The following is a 22,006-nucleotide window of genomic DNA, read 5'->3' on the forward strand; positions in this document are numbered from 1 at the left end:
TGTACATAGTAGGACTTGCTTGAATTTCAGTATTTCTACAGTATGTTTCTCAGGACTTCCGTCAACTCATATTATTGTAACCTCCATGGTGCCCTATAGCCAAAGAAATATGATGGCTCTCAGTGCACAAGCCATTCAGATTTCTTCTGTTTGGCCACTTCACTCTTGTTATCCAGTAATTGTTCCAGTCTGTTGGTGACAAGTTGATAGTTAAATGGAAGGGACGATTTTGAAATGTATATTGGGGTGGGTGGGGGGAGAAGGTAGTGAGGAGAAGGAGGATAGTCCATCAGTTTTACTGGGCCTGAAGAACTCATGTAAAATGTAATGCAGCTGAGGAGAAGCTGCCTTGGGTGAAGCTCTCCAGAGTTTGAGCAGCGCTTAAAGCAGAGGAAAAAGGCAGGTGAATGGGACAGAGATGAGCAGATGAGATGAGATCCAGGAACTATGCTTTGCACTAGGAAGAAGCCGTGTCTCTCTGTGATCCCAATTTGACACATGTTAGAGGCAAAGGCCTGGGCGGGAGTACATGGTTTATTGATAAGCTTCTGCTGCTTATTAAATTCACCAATGTCAGATTTATAAAAACAATATATCATGTTTGTATACATAACCAACACCAGATGGCCTTTTCATAAGAAAAAGAGATCTGGCATCCCAAATTAAGACATGCACAGGATCTTTCTTATAAATTGTAAATGGTCAAGGTTTGTTCTTTATTTGGTTGTATGTGAAAGTGCCAATGCTGTGTAACAAGTAAATAGCAAATACCTGGTTTTGTGTGTAATTTGAGTATATTATAGTAGAAGATTGTTATCCTTACTGAGCAGTTTAAATTCCAAATAATCAACATTGTATGTGATAACAGTGAACAACATCCATGAATTCCTAAACAAATATAAAAAAACATGACTCACTTTCTTTGTCTTGTATTCTTGGCTCTAATATTTGCATAGCAACAGATAACTAAAGAAAATATTATACAAAGCAGTGAAATGATGATTTCTGAAGGTAAAAAGAACACGTGTATTAACTGATCTGTTTTGATAACAGTGATTTTTACAATTTATCTAAATTCAAATGTGTTATTACTACAGAGGAAGCCACAAAAATATTTTATCCAGCTAGCTATGAAGAGAGCTTCCACATATAGCTTTGTTTAAAATATGAATATTAGTAAAATGAAGAAACCGTTTGAGGAAAAAAATCATTGACGCAAATGTGATAAATGATACAAGCTGGTGATGCACTAACTTGCAATTTCTTCAACCATACTAGGATTATTTAAAGCAATTATGGTGATGTGGAAGGAAGAATAAGTCAATGTAAACTTGCATGTCAGGACAAAAAGGTTGAAAGAAAGTGTAAAATTAAATAAAAAGTAGAACCAGTAAATAGTTTGCTTTTGGAAGCTCCTTAGTATGTGATGACACTGACTCCGGCTCAAAGGTAGCCCCTTAAACCTTGATGGGACTATTTGCTTAAGTAAAGGTACAGTATACTTACTGTTTGCAGAAACAGAGCCTTGATATTTTTTCTGTTTCTCTCGAGGAATGTGAAAACAGGAAAATTATCATGTGACTATAACCTTGTCAGTACAGCTACTGTTAAATGCTATGCCATTAAAACCCATAAAATAAACTGTCATGAGGTACTGTATCTTAATTCTGATCAATAAGCCTGTTTGCTTTTAGCAGATTCCAGCTAGAGAAAGGGCTGTTAAATTACTTCCTTTTTCATTGTATTTTTTGTCTTTTACAGGAAAAAGTAGAATATGCCTTCCTGATAATTTTTACAGTTGAAACATTTTTGAAGATTATAGCATATGGATTATTACTACACCCCAACGCATATGTAAGAAATGGATGGAATTTATTGGATTTTGTAATAGTAGTAGTAGGGTAAGTAACATACTTCATTATAAAAAGGTTTCAAAATCTTCACAGTATGGTAGTTGTAGGTCTGTTTGGCTATGAGCAAGGGCCTAAGCTTGACATTTATTCCTTTGGAGTGTTTAAAAATATATATATATTTGAGTGAAGAATTCAAAATGAAATCCTAAAAGTTTTCAAGGCTATAGCCTGCTGTAGGCTATATTGCACTATTGGCTTTATGGCAGAAGTTCCTAGTGAATTCTGAGTTCTGCCTAAAAAATTCAGGAAGATGCACTTTCTTCAGTTTTTGTCATGCAAATTTTTTTCCATCTGAGTTTTTCCAGATGAACTCCTTTTGTCTTTCCATATGAATAAAAGTTTGTTTGGTTAGGTCCATGCGGTGTTAAGTCATTTATTCATCTATCCTCATACTGAAGGTGGTGCAGAGTTCATTTATTCTACATAGACCTCTGGAAGAACCCACCTGTTTTGAGGTGGAGGAGAATGGTCTGGGGAGATGGAGAGTGACTGAGTGCTTCCTTGACCTTCCTGAGATCTGATGTATAAGATTGTGGCTTGCCTGGAGAAGAATGTATGCTAAAAATGCCTCCCCCTTCCCCTCGCCCCACGCTCCTCCATCTGTCTTTTTGTGCCAGCAGCTTTGGTTCAACTGTTGTGCTAGTTGACTAGAACATCCTACCTTCAGCAATCAAGGGAATTAATCTTACAGCCTAGGTTGTAATTCCCTAAATACGGAAGATATCATATTGAAACAAGTAATTTCCAGTACTGCATGTTATGTTTAGTTGTAATATTATCAATATATAATAAAACATTATTGATATATATAGTACATGGGGGACATTCTCTACATATAACTTTGTATGTTTAGGCTGGCTTGCCAAGAAGACTTTGGCACACAATGTGCCAATGTACTTCATTTTTAAGTTCAAACTGTAACTGAAAAGGGCCAGGAATTTGAGAGTATACTGCTCTTAACACGTGTCATTACATTAAGAGGGAAGAAAAAAGATGCAAATTAAAGGAATTTATAGTAAAGCATTATTAGATTTTGTGAAGTATTATAAATGTGTGAATACCCAGTTTATAGATATTTAATTCTGAGATGGTAGAAGTTACAAGAAGATTGCATGTGGGCTAGTTGCTTGGCATTCAGGCAGTTCTGGTCCAGGACTAAAACTTGTGCATAAATAGGTCCTTCATCGGGTCAAGTCATTCTCAACAGATTGGACTCTGTGCCTGAAGGGGAAGCTTGGTGGGTAGGTGTGGAGAATATCATACATAAAAGCTCTTTTCTCTTGCCAGGCTGTCACTTGAATAGACCTCTTCCTTTTTGTCAAGTGACCATGGAGTTACAGTAACCCTGGAGCAGTCTAATTAACGTGACTGCTATTTTTGGCTCTGTCCTAAATACATGATAACTAAAAATTTTCTGTTAACTCATGAAACACTCATTATTAGAGCCTGAGTCTAGTTATATCAAATGCTTACACTGAATCCATAGAAAATAAGAAAAAAAAATGGACTGTGTCTCATCAGATACCCAATATATCCAATAAGATTTAAATCTTAGCTCAAGAACAGCAGTTTTGGAGTATGAATTCTATTCTAGGTTGTCATCAGCCTACCTGGAAGACAGGTGATCCCTTCCTAAGACATTTAAGGCACTGATGAAATTCTGTGAGCAATATTTTTGCTCTTGCACTGTACTGTCATCTTTTAAGATAAGTAGTAGAAAAATACATAAGCAAGTAAGCAAGCATGGGTCCATTTATTTAATCTGTTAGGGAAAATCCTAGCGAAAAACTGATTCCATATCCACATTGGGTTATAAATGAAAAAATCAATTCTGGATCTGGTTCTATTTGACTAGTGTCATTGTGAAATTTCATTATGTACTTTAATAGCTTTAAAAGAGCTGCCATGATGTCCTATATTCAACATAGTAGATGAAATTTGCTTTGTGTGCTTTCTCAGCAGAAACTAGCATAAATAAATCTTCAACTATACCAAAAAATATATATATATCTGCTGGGAAAAGCAGGCATGTACAGAGGCTTTTTTTTTTTAATGTCAAGTTGGGGATTTAAACTCTAGTAAACTGTACAGGAGAATAAGTCTCATTTTTTTTCTTTCTTTTAAGTAATAAAGGAGCTTGGTGGTTTTATACTTTAATGGCTTTATAGAGTAGGCATAAAATGACAGAGCTGTAGATGGAGCTGTGCATGTCATGTTTTTTTTCTCGTCTTTGTCACTTCTTTCTGGAACCAGTCAGAGCACAAATTACTTATGGAGCAGTCTGCTACGTGCCTGGTCCTGCATTCTTTGCCACATAATTTTCATTGATTCCAGTGAAAGAATAAGAACCTAAAAGAGAAAGCTTTCATAGCACTTTCCTATACTTGTAGCCCTTTAATTTTCTGAATGATATATGGACTGACAGGCTGAAAGTGGTTTCTCTTAATTCAGGACTTGACTCAGAAGTCTGTTTAATCATGTCTGCCTTTAGAGCATGAATAGTCACTCTGAACTCATTGAGATGGCTCATTTTCTTTAGAATTATGGTTCTATTAAATTAAGCTGCTGAATCAGGACCTGAAGAATTAAATGCCTGGATTTCTCCAGCTACGATAGTAGGTAGGTTGCTGTCTTGGTGCTCATTCTAAAAGTTGTATCATGCTCCTCCTTTGTGGCCGCATTTTATTCTGGAGGAGAATGAAAAGGAATGTCGATGGGAATTGACTGACCCGGATTGATGGCTTAGTGGGGAGGAGGAAAGCCTTCAATACTGTAGCTTGGGCAAGCTATGAAATGTTGCATGATTTCTAGCAACTCTGTCATGTTAGATGTTCTATAACCAGAGTTGTGAAAATCTCTCTTGACAAAACCAAAAACCTGTATGTTTCAGGAGTCCTTTACAAGTACAAAACACATGGTAGAATTATCAAAACTTTATTGACTTCATAATCCTTTCACTAAAAGTTCAGTTTTGCAAGTTTTTAAGTACAGGCTGTTTGCAAAGGATGAGGTACTTACTGTGGTTTGCCTGATCCAGAACTGCAGTCCAGAAAACCACGTGCCTGAAATGCAGATTCCCCCCCCCCCCCCCAAAAAAAAAAAAAACAAAAAAAACCCTAAGACTATTTTGAACTTTAACTGCTTGGGTCACTTTGAATTGCTGTTGGAAGTGGGAAAGAAAAATAACTCTCGTCTTCCCGAACTCTTTTAATGAATGACTAGCTCATTTCTTCAGTCAAGAAATACAATATATTAAGTGACTCATCAGGGAATATTTTTACCCTCAAAGTTATTATGAGTAAGAAAGAAATCTTTTGGACTTTATTAAATGTTGGACTCTATTTTTAATATATTCAGTTTTTGCTGAATGCATTTAGAATATTGAACAGCAGTGTCACTTGGAGTTCATATATTCCATAAAAATGAAAACAGATGGTTTCTTGTGATTATCTATTTCGTGTTCTAAAGAGAAGGCTAATTCTCCAAACCTTACAGCTAAAATGCTTGAACAAAGAGATGTGGCAAAGTAGCTTCATGTATTTAAAAACAGAAGAGACTGTATACTAGCAGAATACTAATTTATTGGATACTGTGTGATCATCCCTCTCTGGAGGGATTAGAAACTCCTGCACTTCATAACTCTTCCTGTCGTGATTTAATGCATAAGTATGTGTCATTTGGACAGCTGAACAACTTTTAAGATTATCTGCTGTTCAGGTAACTTCCTAATATCTTTGATTGCATGGTAAATGCATGGTGATGACCTTTCTCTTCATCTCACTTTCTAGATTATTTAGTGTAATTTTGGAACAATTAACCAAAGAAACAGAAGGTGGCAGCCACTCAGGTGGCAAACCTGGTGGCTTTGATGTCAAAGCCCTAAGAGCCTTTCGTGTATTGCGACCTCTCCGGCTTGTATCAGGAGTGCCCAGTAAGCTCTTTTCTATTTAATTCCATTGGAATTCATACTATAACTGTTTAAATTATTTAACTTTCTTGTTCCAGACACTAGCATAAATGCGATAATATAAAGTTGATTTTTGTTATGTAGATGAAGTGAGTTTCAGGATGAATGATATCCTTTTTCAACTCAAACAAGGGACTGTAAATTCATTCAGTGTATGATCTTCTTACACAGTTCAGTAAGCAGACAAGGGAATGCACTTCATTTTTAGAAGCTTTATGTAAAAGTAAATTACATGTTAAAATGCAAGTGCACCAGAAAATAAAGTTCAGGGGTTTTTTATTCCAAAATCCTGGAGATCTGAAAGTGTAGGTGGTCCTAAAATAGTTTATATGTTGGTAAGTATATGCCAAAGCACATTACACATTTCATATTTTCTACCCCCTCCAATGCACACGAATGCCTTCTGTTTATCTTAATAGATCTAACAGATAAATTAGGAAACTTGAAAAGTAGAGCAATACTATTTTAAAAAAAGCAATAGTTTTCTAATATTTCTTTCTATTTTCTTTCCATGCATTAATAATTACTGAGGTTATTTGGGCTGAATTTATGACCTACAACTCAGCTCTTTCCAATAGATTTTGAAAGAAGAATCCTAGCCCTGTGCGTATTACATCAGTCTGTTACATGGAAATGATTGTGATAGTGTATATTTGGTAAAAGAATTGCAGGGAAGAAGGAAGCATTCTCATGATATGCCAGGAAGGAAAGAAATCTTTTGAAATAAAAATGAGCCATTTTTTTTCTCATTGATACTGTGTTAACCTCATTATTCTGGGATCTACTTCTTTAGTAAGAATAAAAATTGACTAAATCTGTGATTAAGGAGAGAAGACAAGAAAAAGTAGTTCTGAAAATGATGCGAGGAATAAATAACCAAAATGTAAGTTTGTTTAGAGTAAAAATGTATTTTCCCATGTAGCAAGATTCTAGTTACCTTTCCAGATCAACGATACAATTCTGCACTTGTCTCAGTGTACATATTCTCTGGACTTGTCACAAAGTCATAGTTGTAGCATATGACTTTTAAAGATCATATAAAATCACCTACAGCCACACACTGACTATAGCCCCTTCCTTTCTTTCTTTAAAAAAAAAAAAAAAAAAAAATTCTGACACACTTCAGGGATTGTCATCTTCTGCATAAGCCTTATTTAACAGAGGAAATAGGTTTTGACACAAAGCTTTAGACTCTTATGAAGTATTTTACATTACAGTAACATTTTGTGGTTCTGGGCAGTAGAAACTTTAAGTTGTTGGCAGTCTGCATGCCTGTATCACTAATCTCTAATAATGTATAATTACAGAAGATTTCATAATCGACATAAGGCAAGACATTGAAGTCTGGTTCATATCTTGTATCATCTTTTTTTCTTTCAGGTTTACAAGTTGTCTTGAACTCCATTATAAAAGCCATGGTCCCCCTGCTCCATATTGCCCTTTTGGTATTGTTTGTAATCATAATCTATGCTATTATAGGATTGGAACTTTTTATTGGAAAAATGCACAAATCTTGTTTTCTTATTGATTCAGGTAAGTCATGAAGCTGTTAACTACACTAAAGGCTTAGTTCTGTTCTCTTTCAAGTCATGATGATGCAATGAAAGCATTTGGTTTCAGAGTTTTAAAGGAGTGAAATATCATGAGGGAGAGATCTTATTTGATGGCTAAGGCTAGATTTCTATCAGCTAAGTTTATAATGAAGCAGACTAAATGTAGGGATTAGTCTAGGACTGTTTCCTTGGTGAAAGGAAGGAATATGTTAATTTGAAGTGTAATGAAGTGAAGAAAGAGCAATGAAAAGGAAGCAAACAGCATGAGGAGATTCTGAGATGTGTTGTATTGTTACAACTGTAAACATGTTTCTTTTTACTGGTTAATTACTTGAAGTCTTTTATATGTTCAGTTTTGATTAAATAATTTTAGGGCTGTAGGGCCTAAATGTGAGAGACACTAAAAGCTCTGAAGCTCCCGTGGACACCCTCTCTCAGTATTTCTAAAGTTGGTATCTGGACTTCCAACATGGCTGGTATTTCTTAATGCATGAGAGTTAATTCACAAAAATTTGAGATCTGAGTGGTGTATTTTTATTTTTTTGGTCAATTTTCAGATATACTAGTTGAAGAAGACCCAGCACCTTGTGCATTCTCAGGGAATGGACGTCAGTGTGTCATGAATGGCACCGAATGTAAGGGTGGATGGGTTGGACCGAATGGAGGCATAACCAACTTTGATAATTTTGCATTTGCAATGCTGACTGTGTTCCAGTGTATAACCATGGAAGGATGGACTGATGTGTTATACTGGGTAAGTAACCTCTTAAAACATTGAGCTTTGCCTGTTCTTAAACAAGCTTCAATGCTCAGATGAAAAATAAGCTGTTTTATTAACACCATAAGCAAAGAAATCTTGGTGAGTTTTGCAGTAAAGGAGCCCAGCTGCGTTCTTCTTCCAGTCACAGCATCTTAGTGGATTCCTCAGGCTAAAAAGGCCCTTTAGAAACAAATTTATTCATTGCTTACTTGGTATGTGTTTTTGTGTTTTTGTTTTTGTTTTGTTTGTGTTTTTTGCCTATTCCATTTGGATAAATGTAATATCATATTTATGTCCTTTGGACTAGCATTTTTCATGCAAGCCTACAGTTCTTAAGTATGTCTTTCCTGATTAAGCTTAAGAGCTCTCTTTTTGCAATATTTCTGCGAAATATTTCACAGTATTAACATAAATTAGACCCAGGCAAGCTCTCAACTGTCACTGCTTGCCTTGGGGACTGAAAAATATTTGTTAAACATACAGAAACAACAAAACTCAGAAGAGTTGTAAGCCCAACATTGTCTCTATAGAACTGGCAAAAGATATTCAAAGGCTTGTGCTACTGGTGTAAGCCTCTACTTTTAAATGCTGCTTTAGCATCAAGGTGTGGAACCTTCACAATCTTACAACATAAACAGGCAGCTGGACACAGAGTGGGAAACCAGAGATAATTCATCCTCCATTTACAAATGAGAAATGGAGAAGAAGAACATACGGATTTTTATAGGCATACCTAAAAAGGCAGGTAGGCACTTCTTTGCCTAGCTGCATTCCAGTCAAAGGGCATTAGGTGCTTATGTGAATCTTTAAGCACTTACATATCTGACCTGAGTGACTTGTCCAAGTGCATTCTGGAAGTCTATGGCAGAACCAAAAGTTGAACCCCAAAACTCTGGATTTCCCTAATGTAATTGCTGAAAATCAGTGCGAAGATTCTGTACTACTTAGTACTCAGCAGTAAGTCTTTGCAGCAATTAGGACCTTATAGCAAATGTAAGTCTAACAGTTTGAATATTGGAAAATTTTTATGAAAGAAAATTGCTTAATAATAAGGATCACTATTAGGAAGCTGTTAAAAATGGATGAGCTATCTCAAGATGTTCCTTACCGGAATTACATTCTAGGATACGTTGCTCACAGATTAAGTCAGTGTGGCCAAGGGGGGGGGCTATTTCTTAATATCAAATATTCTGTGAAGTATTGCATGCAGTTAAAGATATAGTATTATCCAGTGAATGAGCAATTATGTTTCATATGGTCATTTGCTTCAAATCAAGATGAAATATGCTGTAGCTAAAAAATAGTACACCAGTGTGTATAGTCACAGATTAAAATCTGTGATACTAGAACTCTGACGTTTGTAAGATAAGATCACTGTTACACAATAATAAAAATGGTAAATTGGCTTTCCTTTAGGATTGAAAGACAAAAAAATTTGACAAAATAAGAATCTACCTTCTACTGTCTGTTGTTAGAGATATAAAGTTGGCTATAAGCATGCAAATCTTGAATACTAAGGGTCTAGCAACAGCACAGGAACTACACATGTGCTAATTTATTGGTTCTGATAGTGTAGACTTATCTTCTATGGGTTTTCCTCTCTCCAACTCTTCCTAATTTTCTAAGAGACTATGGGCATGTGGGGTTAGTCTGTGCCTTATATGATTTGTGTTTGTGATGATGGCAGTTATATTTTCATCCCCTCTGAAAGGAAATGGAAGGATTGCCATGATTCTCTAGACAAAATACAAGCATTTTAAAAAATTTTCAAGACACATGTATGCCCAGACTTTGGTACTTGATGATAATTCCAGCTCCAAGTCTTAATCTTTGAGGAAAATTAATCTAAAAGCTTTAGGAGAGTTTAAAATTATAGAAACAGTTAAGCTGAATGTCTCAGTAGTAAACAGCTTTCTTCCCAAAGAATTAATTAGCTAATTGATTAGATGTGGTTTTAAAAGTCTTGATGCAGTCTCCATCAGCACCACACAAAAAAAGTAGTTTACTCTGAAAATTGTCATGGTCAGACTATTTCAAAAGAAAATTCAAAACTGAAAAACTGCACGCCTGAATTATTTTATATATTTCTCTGTAATGAGTTCCCAAAGACACTTCTAGGTACACAGATGTCAGTATTCATTCTGTTTCAATGACACTGTGATTATTAGCTGGAGAAGCAAAGAAACATATTGACCTTGTGAAATGTAATAAAAGTCAGATATTCTGTTGACTTTTGTATCTGTCTTAACGTACATTATATGATTGTTATGGATCTCGGGTCTTTCAGTAGACCCAGTGATTTGCCCACTGTCAAGCTGACATCGCTTGATTGGACAGGAGAAACAACATTCCACATGTATTGGCCCTTGTTTAAGCTGTGGTAGGCTTAGCTATTGCTAGCTAGTAAATAGAAAAGATTTTGTTTTAATCATGAAAACATTAGGAATATACCAGTCTCTAATAAAAATGTCTGAAGAACCGAAGGAAACCTTTTTATATGTGTGTGTATGGGTTTTGTCCCTCCTTCTCCCCCCCCCCAGTTAGAAAACTGTTGATGAGACCAAGATTGGATGAGTTTTAAACAAAATATAAACACAATAAGTAAATAAACACAAATATTAGAAACTGCATGAAATTCTGATTTCCATTTGTTCACTATGTGAACAGTAAAATTAGCTATGTAGGCTTATCTTGCTAGCAGGTGTAAGCTGAGTGGGTGAAATATGTGCAATATTTTGCATCATGTTATGTGGCATTCTGTTAGCAAGAATGACAGCTGAACATGACAGCTTCCAATAACACTCGCTAGCACAGCTTGTTGTCACCTGGTTAACAACAGTGAACTCTGCTTCAGAATTCTCCAAGCTTCAGTAATTTTTCTCTTATGAACATCTCATATAGACTGAGGGCTTGATCCTGCTACTGCTGGGCACCCTTCGGATCCTGGTGACTTAAATGGACATCTTGCTACTTGCCAATTTGTGTCTGATTTGCATGTGTCTGACTGTTTCTAGGGTGTCAGTGTCTGGCCACTTCTTCTCTAATTTATACGCAACCCACTGGCTAGCATGTATTATATATTTCATCTACGAAAAATGTGACTTTTAATGGCGAATGCTAGACTTGCAATAAGAGGGTAGAGTCCTTGCTGTTCTCACCAGCCAGTGCAGCATATGTATTCCTGAACAATGTAATATGTTCGTGGATGCACATCTGTACATCTTCATTTATGTCAGGACTGTGCGTGCTCTCAGTCAGAGCCCTATCTGACTGCTCTGTAGCTCCAGCTGAAGGCTTGTGCCATTGGCTGTGGAACCCAGCGCCGGCCTTGGTGTTGGCAAAGTGGCAGCTTTCGCGTACCTGAGTGTTTAACGCTCTGGCTCACGTTCTAAAGCTGAGAGCTTAGTGTTCTTTGCCCCATTTTCAATTTACATTAGCAAGCACTCAAAAGTTACAAAATCTGAGTGTGCATTTACATATGCTCATTTTTCTTTACAAATCTGGCTCTAGAATTCTTTCTGTGTCTTTAAACCACCCAGATTTATAGTTTACTAGTGGCAAGCATATATTTTGTAAACTGCATTGTATTTTATCTCTTTCAATTGATAAGTAGGAATACGCGTAACTGGTACTTGCCAGTAAAACCCCCAATTTCTCCATGAATACCAGAATTATCGTATTCAATTCTTTTTGTTTTCTCCATACTGAAATTAGTTATCTACACATGAACTACTGTACCTTGAATGAGAGGAGTGCCTCTGTGAAACAGTCAAACTACTTGGCGTGACGGATCACTAGCATAGATGATTAAATGATGATGCAGCTATCTTAGTGGCTAATGACTTGTACTAAGTCAATCTTATGGGCAGAAGTTGCTTTACTAGTTCAAATACTAACAGCTCATCAGTCCCCTCAACCTGAATGGTGCTTTTAGCTCATGATGTGATCTAGAGATTTTTAGGATGAAAGACTGCGCAGCACTCCGGCTTGCATTGCTGGATAATGGTACAGGATGTCTTATATGTTCTTGCCTATTAATACAATTACTGATATTTTTAACAAGATGTTATCTCAAGGATGCATGTTAGAAGTATACAGTTCCTTAATGGAATTTTCTAACTAATCTAAAATATATCTAAAACTGTTATAAGGTTTAAGGCATAGAGGTGTCTGGGTGTTTTTCAATATACCCTTTTTTAACATGACAACTTTCTAAAACTATGTCGTTTACTAACTGCTTGATGGCAATATGTCATCATCAAAAAACACTCCCTTCAAAAATCCTCTGCTTTTGTAACAAAAACATATGCGCTTAAAAAAACTGTTTATTACCTCAGAATTTAAGCTTTGCATGCCCCAATATATTCCTTGTGGCAATTTAGAACATTTAAATAAAAGCAATCATTTCTGTGATGCAATCTGTTTAGACTGCATTGCACTTTTGCATATCTCTAATATGCAGGTGTCTAAACAGACATTGCCTTAATGTTGCTGTGAAAAACATAAGTATCTTAAGATAGAAAAACTCTATCAATGCTTCTTTTAATTTATTTCCTTAAAAAAGAACAAGAACTATGGTATTCTCACTAGTTTTCTAGTAGTACAAGACAACTCTCTTTATTGTGTGTAGGCTAAAAGGAAGAAAACCATTATATATTTATTTTCTAACTGGGTAAGAATTTGAAAGAATGGTTATAACTCCCACATAAACCTATACGTAAAAAAGAAAATACAATAATAAAAAAGCATTTTTCTTTTTCTTCAGAATGTCAATCAGATATTCAGGAAATCAGACAGTCAGTTAGTCATGTCACTTCTTATAATGTTCTGTGTTTAAGCATCTTGGAGGACAGCCTACCAAAAGGAGTTATAAGGGGATATAATACATTTGGAAGAACAACCAAGATTTTTGCAAAATATTTGATTGTATTTAAGAAATATATCTGGCTCTGACATAAAGTGTACTGTCAGCCCATAAATAAAATTTGTGGACAGCATTTGAAGCATTATCAAAACTGTCATCAGTTGCTGAGCAGGAATCTCTTTTAAAAAAAAAAATTCTTTCAAAAAATGTAACTAACAGTCTAATAAGCACTAAGATCCTAAAACCTTGAACTGAATGATCTAGTAAAAATTGGGAAACAACTAGAAATAGGTTGAGTTAAGTGATATTAGTCACTTTATAGCTGCAGGACGGGAAGGCTTTTTATTGAATCCAAACAATACTTGTCAGCATTTCAGAATTTCAGCTTGTATTCCGAGAGAAGTCAAAGGATGCTTGACAGCTTTTTGCCCTTGTGTACGTTAGCTGCGAATGTTCAGGAAACAACATTAAAATTTTTGAGGGGATATGCTAGGAAAATCTTGCAAAATCTTGATTTCTGCCTTTATTTGCCTTTTATATACTGAGAATAGCTTTAAACTGTTCTCTTGGTCTCATTCAACATCACTCACAGGTCATCTAAGGGAGTCTCTCGAGCGAAACAAGGCAGTTCATCCCCAAAGGCGTTGCTGTGCTGCCTGCACTGTGCTCCCAGCCTTTGATGACTAAATAGCCAGAAATTTAACACATGATATCCAGCTGGAGAAAGAGTGGTAGAAGTTTTGGATGACAATATATTGCATAAATCACACTTAAGAGCCATGAATTTGCAGACAGGATTGTTTGAATTTTGAGTGTTAATCACTTTAATTAAATTTCTTGTAAAAATGTAGCTAAAACCCCTCCACCTTCTAGGTAATGATTTGGACTAAGCTTTTTTTTTTTAATTTAGATATAAAAAGCTCAGAATCAACAAAGTTTAGATTGTAAAGAGACAATACGTAGTTTACCAATAAATTAGAAACTACAGACAGAGAGAAAAGGACCTGCAGAGAGCACTGCCAAGCCAGGGACTAGACATATTAAAAAGTTTGAATTAACGTGACAAGGGATGATCATGTAATGTAATTTTTTAAAACAAGTGGCTTAGCACAAAGAGCCTACCTGAGAGGATTTTAAACTACCTCAAAGGGAAAATATCTCTTCCATGGATTGAACCTGATTTACTTTGACAAGATATCGAGTATCCCAGTTCTAGCTGACTGCTGACCTGTACTGCATTCAAAGCATGGAACTAATTCCTTGTCACAGATCATTGCAAATACTCAAGAGAACATATTATTTCCCCCAGAAAATTTAAATAAAACGGACAAAAACAGGATTAGAAGTAGGCTAGACTTTAGGTAGCTGCTGAGAACTCCACCAGTTTAATACCTATACTTTCCTCTAAAAACTTTTCCACAAAAAGCAAATAATGCCGTTAGAATCATCCTAATTCCCAGGATGTCCCAGTATAACACTGTTTATCTAATAAAATTGAGATCTAACCTGGCTATTGGATTTTTGTTTGCACATCCTTTACCTGATTTAAGGTGACAGTTACACACCATCAATCCAAATAATTCTCAATATTATGCTTGCATTTTTCTTGTACCTAAATAAACTGGAAATATTAACTGCATGCAACTGTTACATAATGTCATATGGAATTATCTGGCATAATAGATTTAAAAAGAAAAAAGATACTTTGTATGTACCACAAAAGCAGATACTATTGCTCTGCACTTTAATACATTATTACTAAATATTAGAAAATCAACACACTGTTTATCATACTAGTTCATTTGGTTCAGTAATTAGAAAGTTTTTTTTTTGAGCCCTGAAATTTTGCAAACCAAATCAGTATGAGGGTTTTGTTTCCTATGTGGAACAGGTAAATAGGTGGAAATGCTAGTGAATTGTGTTAATCACAAATTAACATGCTGCAATCAATGAAGGAATCATGCACTTCAGATTTGTTATACCTGGTAGAGTAATAGCTTTACTTCAAACAATTCAGTAGGGAAACATCTCTGGGTGGTTACTGTGTTGCAGAGGCAATGCTCTGCATTTCATTGCGGTAGCGTACGTCTGTTCTGCCACCAATGGTGGCTGATGCCAGAATGATCCAACCTGGGCTAGCTGTCTGGAAATGAGAAAATAATTTCTTATTGAACAATCATGTTTGATATCTAGGCCTTCCTTGGAGAAATTGTTTGAATTTTTTTTTCCTAGCCAAAGACAGTAAACTAAATGCTTAAATGACACCTACATTAATTAACTAAAATAGCATTAGGTGCTAAAAAATGCATCTGAATGAAAAAATAAGGCCTTTGTCTAAACTTATTTCTAATCAATATTAGAGAAAACCATAATTCTAAGTGATTAGCTTTGAAGAATTAAATGGTTATTAAGGGACTAAGTTATTTGCTGTAGTAGCTAACAGTAGTTAAAAATGACGGAAGGCAGAAACATCTCTTTGGATAGATAAAAGCAAAATAATAAAACTGAAACCATTTCTTAGAAGATTAAATTTAACTTGAAGGAGTCACCTATGTAAAGTGTATGTACTGAGGATGGGGGCCAAGTTTAGAGCTGACTAATTATGAGGGTCTGCAGTTATTGTAAAAATTTTTCACTTCCCCAGGGGCTATATTTCTCTTTAGCCAACCTTAATGCCCCAGCCATAGAATTTTGATTTACTAATTGCTGATGAACTGAAATGCTTAACAGAGCAGTGGTCCAAGAGTTTACATCCCACCAGTACACATCTCGGCATGTTTCTACGTGAGCAGAATAATAAAGATGAGTCTGGCCAACGAGGAGAAAGCTGGGGAATTTATGCTGTAACCCAGAACCCAGAGAAGATTGAAGATAAAAGTATGTGTTTTTACAAGCCAGTCTGGAGGCTGCTATGCTTCAAGCACAGCCCCTTTTAAGCCAGCTTTAAGTTAACTCCACTTCAGCCAAGAATATATCGGGACACAACCTTTGAAGCTAGCAGACTTTGAAAAGCTGTCTGGTATGCTCTAAAATGAATAGAATGGCTAGTCTGTGTGATCTATGGGTTTGTGAACCTACAGTGCACGCTTTTTTAAAAAAAAGAAAAAAAAAGCAGGATCACTCCCATTTCACAAAACACTGACTTCTGAAGGAATTTACACCCTTCAAGAGACAGTTTGTAATTCTTAATCATTTTAAGAGTTTACCAGAGATGTTCTAGGTAAAGATAAATAAACCCACCAATTGTGTCCATTAAAATGTTATAAAAGGAAGAAGGTAAAATTGAAAACTAAGGAAAGTAAAAACTTAAGAAGTTAAGTGAACTTGAGAAATTGTAGAAAATAATCAAAAATGTGTAATGCATTTATGCATTACTGCTTTATATATGTAGTAGTACAAATGCAGAATTAGAGGTGTTATTGCATTACTTTATCCTTGTCCTGAGCTAGGGATTAGATTAGTCAATACATTCAAAGAGTTTGCAACAAGTTTCAGTAAACCAGTACCAGATGTCTGGCAAAGTAAAGCCCTGATCTGCATTGCAATTCTCATGCAATCATGCATGGGAATTGTACTCACAGTAAGGATAAATGAGATTTTTATAATAATTAAATCTGCTTCTGTGTAATACTAGCAACTATGTGCTATAAATTTCGCTTGCTCTCTCTTTCACTTCAGACTCTTGATCTCCGATCATCTCTGCTGCATTGTAGGACAGTTCACTCCAACTGCAGCACAACTAGCAAGATAATTCACCCCAAATTCCAGATAAGACAGACTCAGATTGTACCAAATTTGGCCAATCAACTCAAGATAACTTTTCCAGACTACAGAAATACACTCAAATATATGCCTGTAAATATAGTGACAAATACGCAAAGGAGATTATTTTTTCTCTACCACTTTTATTTGCCCAGAGTAATTTTTCTTCAAATCTAGGATTGCCAACAAATGGGTCCTTTTACAAGGACTTTAGAGCTGTCAGTGACTGTGTACCTTGTGAAAGGGACCCAAAGAGCTTCAAAGTTCAATTCAGAATTCTTTTCAAAGCCATTTAAATGCACAATATAAAAACTGTAATTAAAAGTCGGTATGAAAGTAATGAAAATGCTAGGCTGTAGCCAGAAGTAGCACCTTGCTAGAATGAATGCTGTGAAATGCTTACCTGATCAGTTCACATCTGCCTACTGGGGCACCGGCCACTACTGTGAAACAAGATTAAGTGATATGAAAAATAGTTGTTTTGCCTTTCATATCATCTAATCCATTATCTGGATGACATGATGGACAAACTAATTAGAACTGGAATTGAAACAGTAAATTTGGAAAAGGCACAGAGAAGGGCAAGAAGGATGGCACATGGGAATGTGTTTGTGCTAGGTGTTAGAGATGTAGTACATCAATGAGCCACGGGTGGTGGGAATTTTGCAAGGCTTTTTGTTTGAGGATTTGAGACCTCACATCGCTTAGATTTCCTAGTTTTGTTTGTAGCATAATTTAAGGAGTTTTATTGTTTTATGCTTATTAGTTGCAACTCCTGTAGATCTAGAATTTGTGTCTGTTTAACTCCTTATTCTGCACTTCAGGTGAGAAGTTAGTGTTAATCTTTTCAACTGAAAATGCCTTATTTCTGAGAATGGAGGTTTTTCTGTGCTCATATACTAACTAAGCTCTGCTTCCATTTTCAGTCAGAAGGCAAATTGACTCCTTTAATGTTTCTGTAATTGAAATTTATGGAAAATGCCACTTGGCATCCTTGAAATGAGCAGTAAAGTTTTCCAAATGGATAAGACTTCTTTTTATACTGTCACCTCTCTGGTATTACTGTAATAAAAATATTAATTCATGAATAGAAAGTACAATGTATTACTTGAATAGAGTTTAAATATACAGACTGAAGTGGTAAAAATCTTGAGCTGAAGCAGGTTCAGGCTGTTGCTTTCAGAAATTCAGTCTTAGATTACTGCCAAGATGTTCTACTAGATTAAGGGTTCCCAAGTTAGCAGTTCTTTTGAATTGGTTCATCATCTGCCAAAACCAAAACAATTCTTCTAGCACTGGTTAGCTGCAGTTTCTAATTTTCACATCGCAGAGCATTAGTCCTAGTTAGATTAGCCCTATAATAAGGAGTTAAAAAATCAAACTGCATAAAAGTTTTTTTTTTTTTCCATATATTTTGCACTATGTATCAAGTTGGGTTGCAATAATTCTTAGAGCTCTTTTTTCTCAAAACTTTTTTTTTTCCCCTCAAAGTGAAGTTTCCATGATTCATCTTTCAGGTTTTTTCAAGATGATTTAGATCAGGAAAATGGATGATAAAAAGAAATAATTCTCTCTCCTTGGCATAGGCACCTGACATGCTAAATATCGCTAAAATTATTGCACAGGAAACTGAGCTTAAGTAAAGGTAGTTACTAAGTTACGAAGGTAATGTAATGGCAGCATTAAGAAAGACCTTATTTTTCACATGAACATTCTGTTGCAGGGTTGGATTGTGGAGATTTGAAGTTCTTTCAAATTGAAGGCAATGATCCTTGCCCTTCTGAGTGGCTGTAGCCCTTTTCCACTTTAATTTCTCCAGAATACAATTTTACTGGAATTAAGAGGGGGAAAAAAATCCAAATCAAATACATATTTTTAGTTTTCTGTCTTTTTCTAGCAAGTCTAATAAAAACTGTAAATTACTTTTCAATGCCTCAGTTAAATTACTAAAACATTGTAATAGATGATATATAGAGGGATTATTTTAAAAGACACATGAAGGAGGTGTGTAACAATCTTTAGTTGCTTGAAAACTTCAGTTTTCTTTAATTAGTATAAAATGGTGTCATTGCAGCTCACCATTGAAGGAAAGTACCTATGGGCCTTAACCTGCAAAGACTTAATGCGTGCGCTTACATCTAACTGTGTATAGTACCACCTTGCAGAACTAGAGGCTAAGATGCATTTTAAAAAGATATTTAAAAAAAAAAGTATTGTTTATCAAACTTTTGCTCCCATGTTTAAAGTGGGACTCTGTGTTCTAACAGAGATGTTAAGGACTGGAGTCAAACTCGACTTGAGTGTCAACAAAACTCAAGGCATAATTGCAAATTTCAGATACAACATACAGACACACAGCAACGTTCACAGAAGAGAAAAAAGTTTGCCCAAACATTGTTCTACAATAATATATCAGTCAATAATCCTCACAATATTTTTAAGTCTGCTGAATTTTCCTGGATAAAAAACAACTTTAAAAGAACCTAATGCCAACTTGCCAGTATAATCAGAAAAGCCAAAATAATTCCTCTCTCATAAGAGAAATGTCCAAGAAGTTCCAAGTCAGAAGTGACATTATAACTTACTGAAATGTCTTTTTGCACCTAAATGCTTCCCACGCAAACCATTTCCTGTGTTTCAAAATATCTTTTTTTTTCTGAATAGGGCTTTTTAGATTTCCATGTATATGTTTCTTGAATCCATCTCCTGATAGGTGTAATGAGCTTGCTAAAAACTGTCAGTGGAAAATGTCATTATAGGAAAAAGTTGTGTGAGCTTATAAATAGTACACTTAAAGTTCACTTATTTTAACCGTATGTAAAATATGTCAGTGACAACTTCATTTAAACTTGATCTTGGTATAATTTTGGTTCAGAAATATTTCTGGAATATTTCCATGTTTCCACTGTATTTCTAAAAATTGATTTCAGTTTTTCATTTTCATAAAACTGTGTTCATGTTTTTACACAAATGCATTCTCATTTATTTCTTTTTCAATTAATTTAAAATATCTGACTGCACCCAAATTTGGTATCTCAGGAAAAATTTATTGAAGTTTTTGTTACAGAAAAAATATTACTTGTACTGTTGAGATGTATGTTTCTGTCACTTTTCTCAAAGGATCATTCATATAGCTAAGATGTATATGAACTAAAAATCCTGATATTTCAATATACTTTGTAAGCATCATTTTACTTAATTAACAAGCTAAATTTCAAATTCAGTTCTTGTACTAGGAGTTAAAGAGCAAAATTGTTGCTGTGCTCCATTTATGTTTGACTACGTATTTTTAATCTGAACGCTAGGTTCACTCAGTTTTTTCTTTTAGAGCATGTATTAGAAACGCAAAGTGAATGTGGTCAGTGACTTTTCTTATATTGTTCTTCTTTGATGCATATTGAAGGAATGCATAGAAAACTATCTCACCTGAATGATTAAATTCTTTTTCTCTGACTCTTCATTGCTATTACTATAGTGATCTACTCTATAAGATCATCTTATTTCTTGCAGATGAATGATGCTATGGGATTTGAATTGCCATGGGTGTATTTTGTCAGTCTCGTCATCTTTGGGTCATTTTTCGTACTAAATCTTGTTCTTGGTGTATTGAGCGGGTAAGCATACACCTTTTTCATCATGAAGGCAGAGTCCTGAATTCAGTTGCCATGAACACACAGGTTATCTTATACAGGTGAGACTTCAGTTGTGATGACATTTCTTAATAAAATTCTTTTTCTTCCTCCTGTAGTTAGAACAGAAATGGTTTTCTGTAGCTTTCATAAAAATAACATACAGATACCTAAATCCAGAGTTTAAACATACCAGTATATATTCTTCATGTCCATGCTTGTGGCAGAATTATAAAAGGACAAATAATCCTGCTGTACGTACTTAAATATGTTATTTTAATTCATATCTTCTGTTATAAGGCATCACACCTGCAGTTTAGTCTGGGTAAGTAAAGAAATGAAATGAAAATTCATTGATTTTAAGAATGAAGTAAGCCAAAAGTTTTGATGTTAAAACCTACGTGATCTGGCAGCTGCAAAAAGGACTCTGCTGTTTAATGAATGACTGAATCATAACTTATTTCCTTACATTTTACAGGTAAATGATGCAATAGGATGTGAATGGCCATGGATCTATTTTGTTAGTCTTATCATCCTTGGCTCATTTTTCGTACTTAACCTGGTTCTTGGTGTACTTAGTGGGTAAGCAGTTGAGTTAACATTGTGTATGCTACTGCTACTTGTAAGACGGCCTCTGCATTTACTCAAGCTTCTCAGTGATGGCTTTTTGCATGCACTTGAGATTCTTATGTCATCTTACCAATGTGTGCTCTTTTGACTGAACTGTGTGATCCTAGTGCCTGTATCTGTCTGACATCACGTTCACCATGCTTGCCAAAAAATACTCATTAAATGAGGCACTAATCTTCTCATTGTATAATATTCCAGCAGGGAGAAACATAATGCGCGCAATGAGATGGATGGCACCTGTACAAACATTTCCCCACTTTAGTTATAGCTGAGCGTCCTTTTCGGAAAGCCCAACTTGCGCTTTTGTTCAAATGTACATAAACTAAGCAAAGTGTTATTTGTATTTACCAGTCATGTATCAAAATATTTTTAATGAGTGTTTCAAGACCTGTCTTACAGAAAGAGTGTGACTGGGTTACCGTGATACTAAATATGTAGTGCTTCCTGTCCTGCTGAGCTGTGTGCTGTTAGCTCCCATTGATTGAAATGGGAGCTAGCACAACTTGCACCAGCAAGCTGATATATTTATCAATAATCAAGTAACAGTGTAATACATTTTTCAGCGGCAGAGGTTGTCATGGCAGTTTGTTGGTTTGTGTACTCCAGACTCTGGCCAAGAACTGAAATTATGTCAGCTGTAGTTGTATAATGCAGTTTAGAACTATAATTTATGGCAATAATTTGCAAGCTTTTCTTTTTACATACTCCCCTTTCTGAGGTCATGACCATTTCCTTTGCCATTTCCTGGTTTCCAGTCCACTTGGGGTCCTTAGCTTGGAAAACTCCAGTTTGTGGTGAAGATATTTTCTGATAAATAAAGAAAAGATCCTGCAAGCATTTGAGTCCTTAACGGAAATGATGTGCATTATAGTCTTATGTATTAGCTGTGAGTTACGCAACATTGGACATTGCTGTGGCAACCTTAGAC

The 22,006-nt window shown here is 35.4% G+C and overlaps 1 protein-coding gene across 2 annotated transcripts in view; it reads left to right on the forward strand.

Annotated features, from left to right (window-relative positions):
* The window catches only part of CACNA1D (calcium voltage-gated channel subunit alpha1 D), a 211,763-nt gene that overhangs the window by 70,170 nt on the left and 119,587 nt on the right, over positions 1 to 22,006 (forward strand). For both annotated transcript variants that reach the window (XM_026076611.1, XM_026076620.1), the window contains exons 4-8: positions 1,762 to 1,901; positions 5,702 to 5,844; positions 7,261 to 7,413; positions 7,991 to 8,187; positions 20,927 to 21,030. In XM_026076611.1, the coding sequence (XP_025932396.1) occupies positions 1,762 to 1,901; positions 5,702 to 5,844; positions 7,261 to 7,413; positions 7,991 to 8,187; positions 20,927 to 21,030 (737 nt within the window). The remainder of the gene's footprint in view (positions 1 to 1,761; positions 1,902 to 5,701; positions 5,845 to 7,260; positions 7,414 to 7,990; positions 8,188 to 20,926; positions 21,031 to 22,006) is intronic.

This window comes from Apteryx rowi, unplaced genomic scaffold, assembly GCF_003343035.1.
Source record: "Apteryx rowi isolate R43461 unplaced genomic scaffold, aptRow1 scaffold_111, whole genome shotgun sequence".
NCBI lineage: Eukaryota > Metazoa > Chordata > Aves > Apterygiformes > Apterygidae > Apteryx > Apteryx rowi.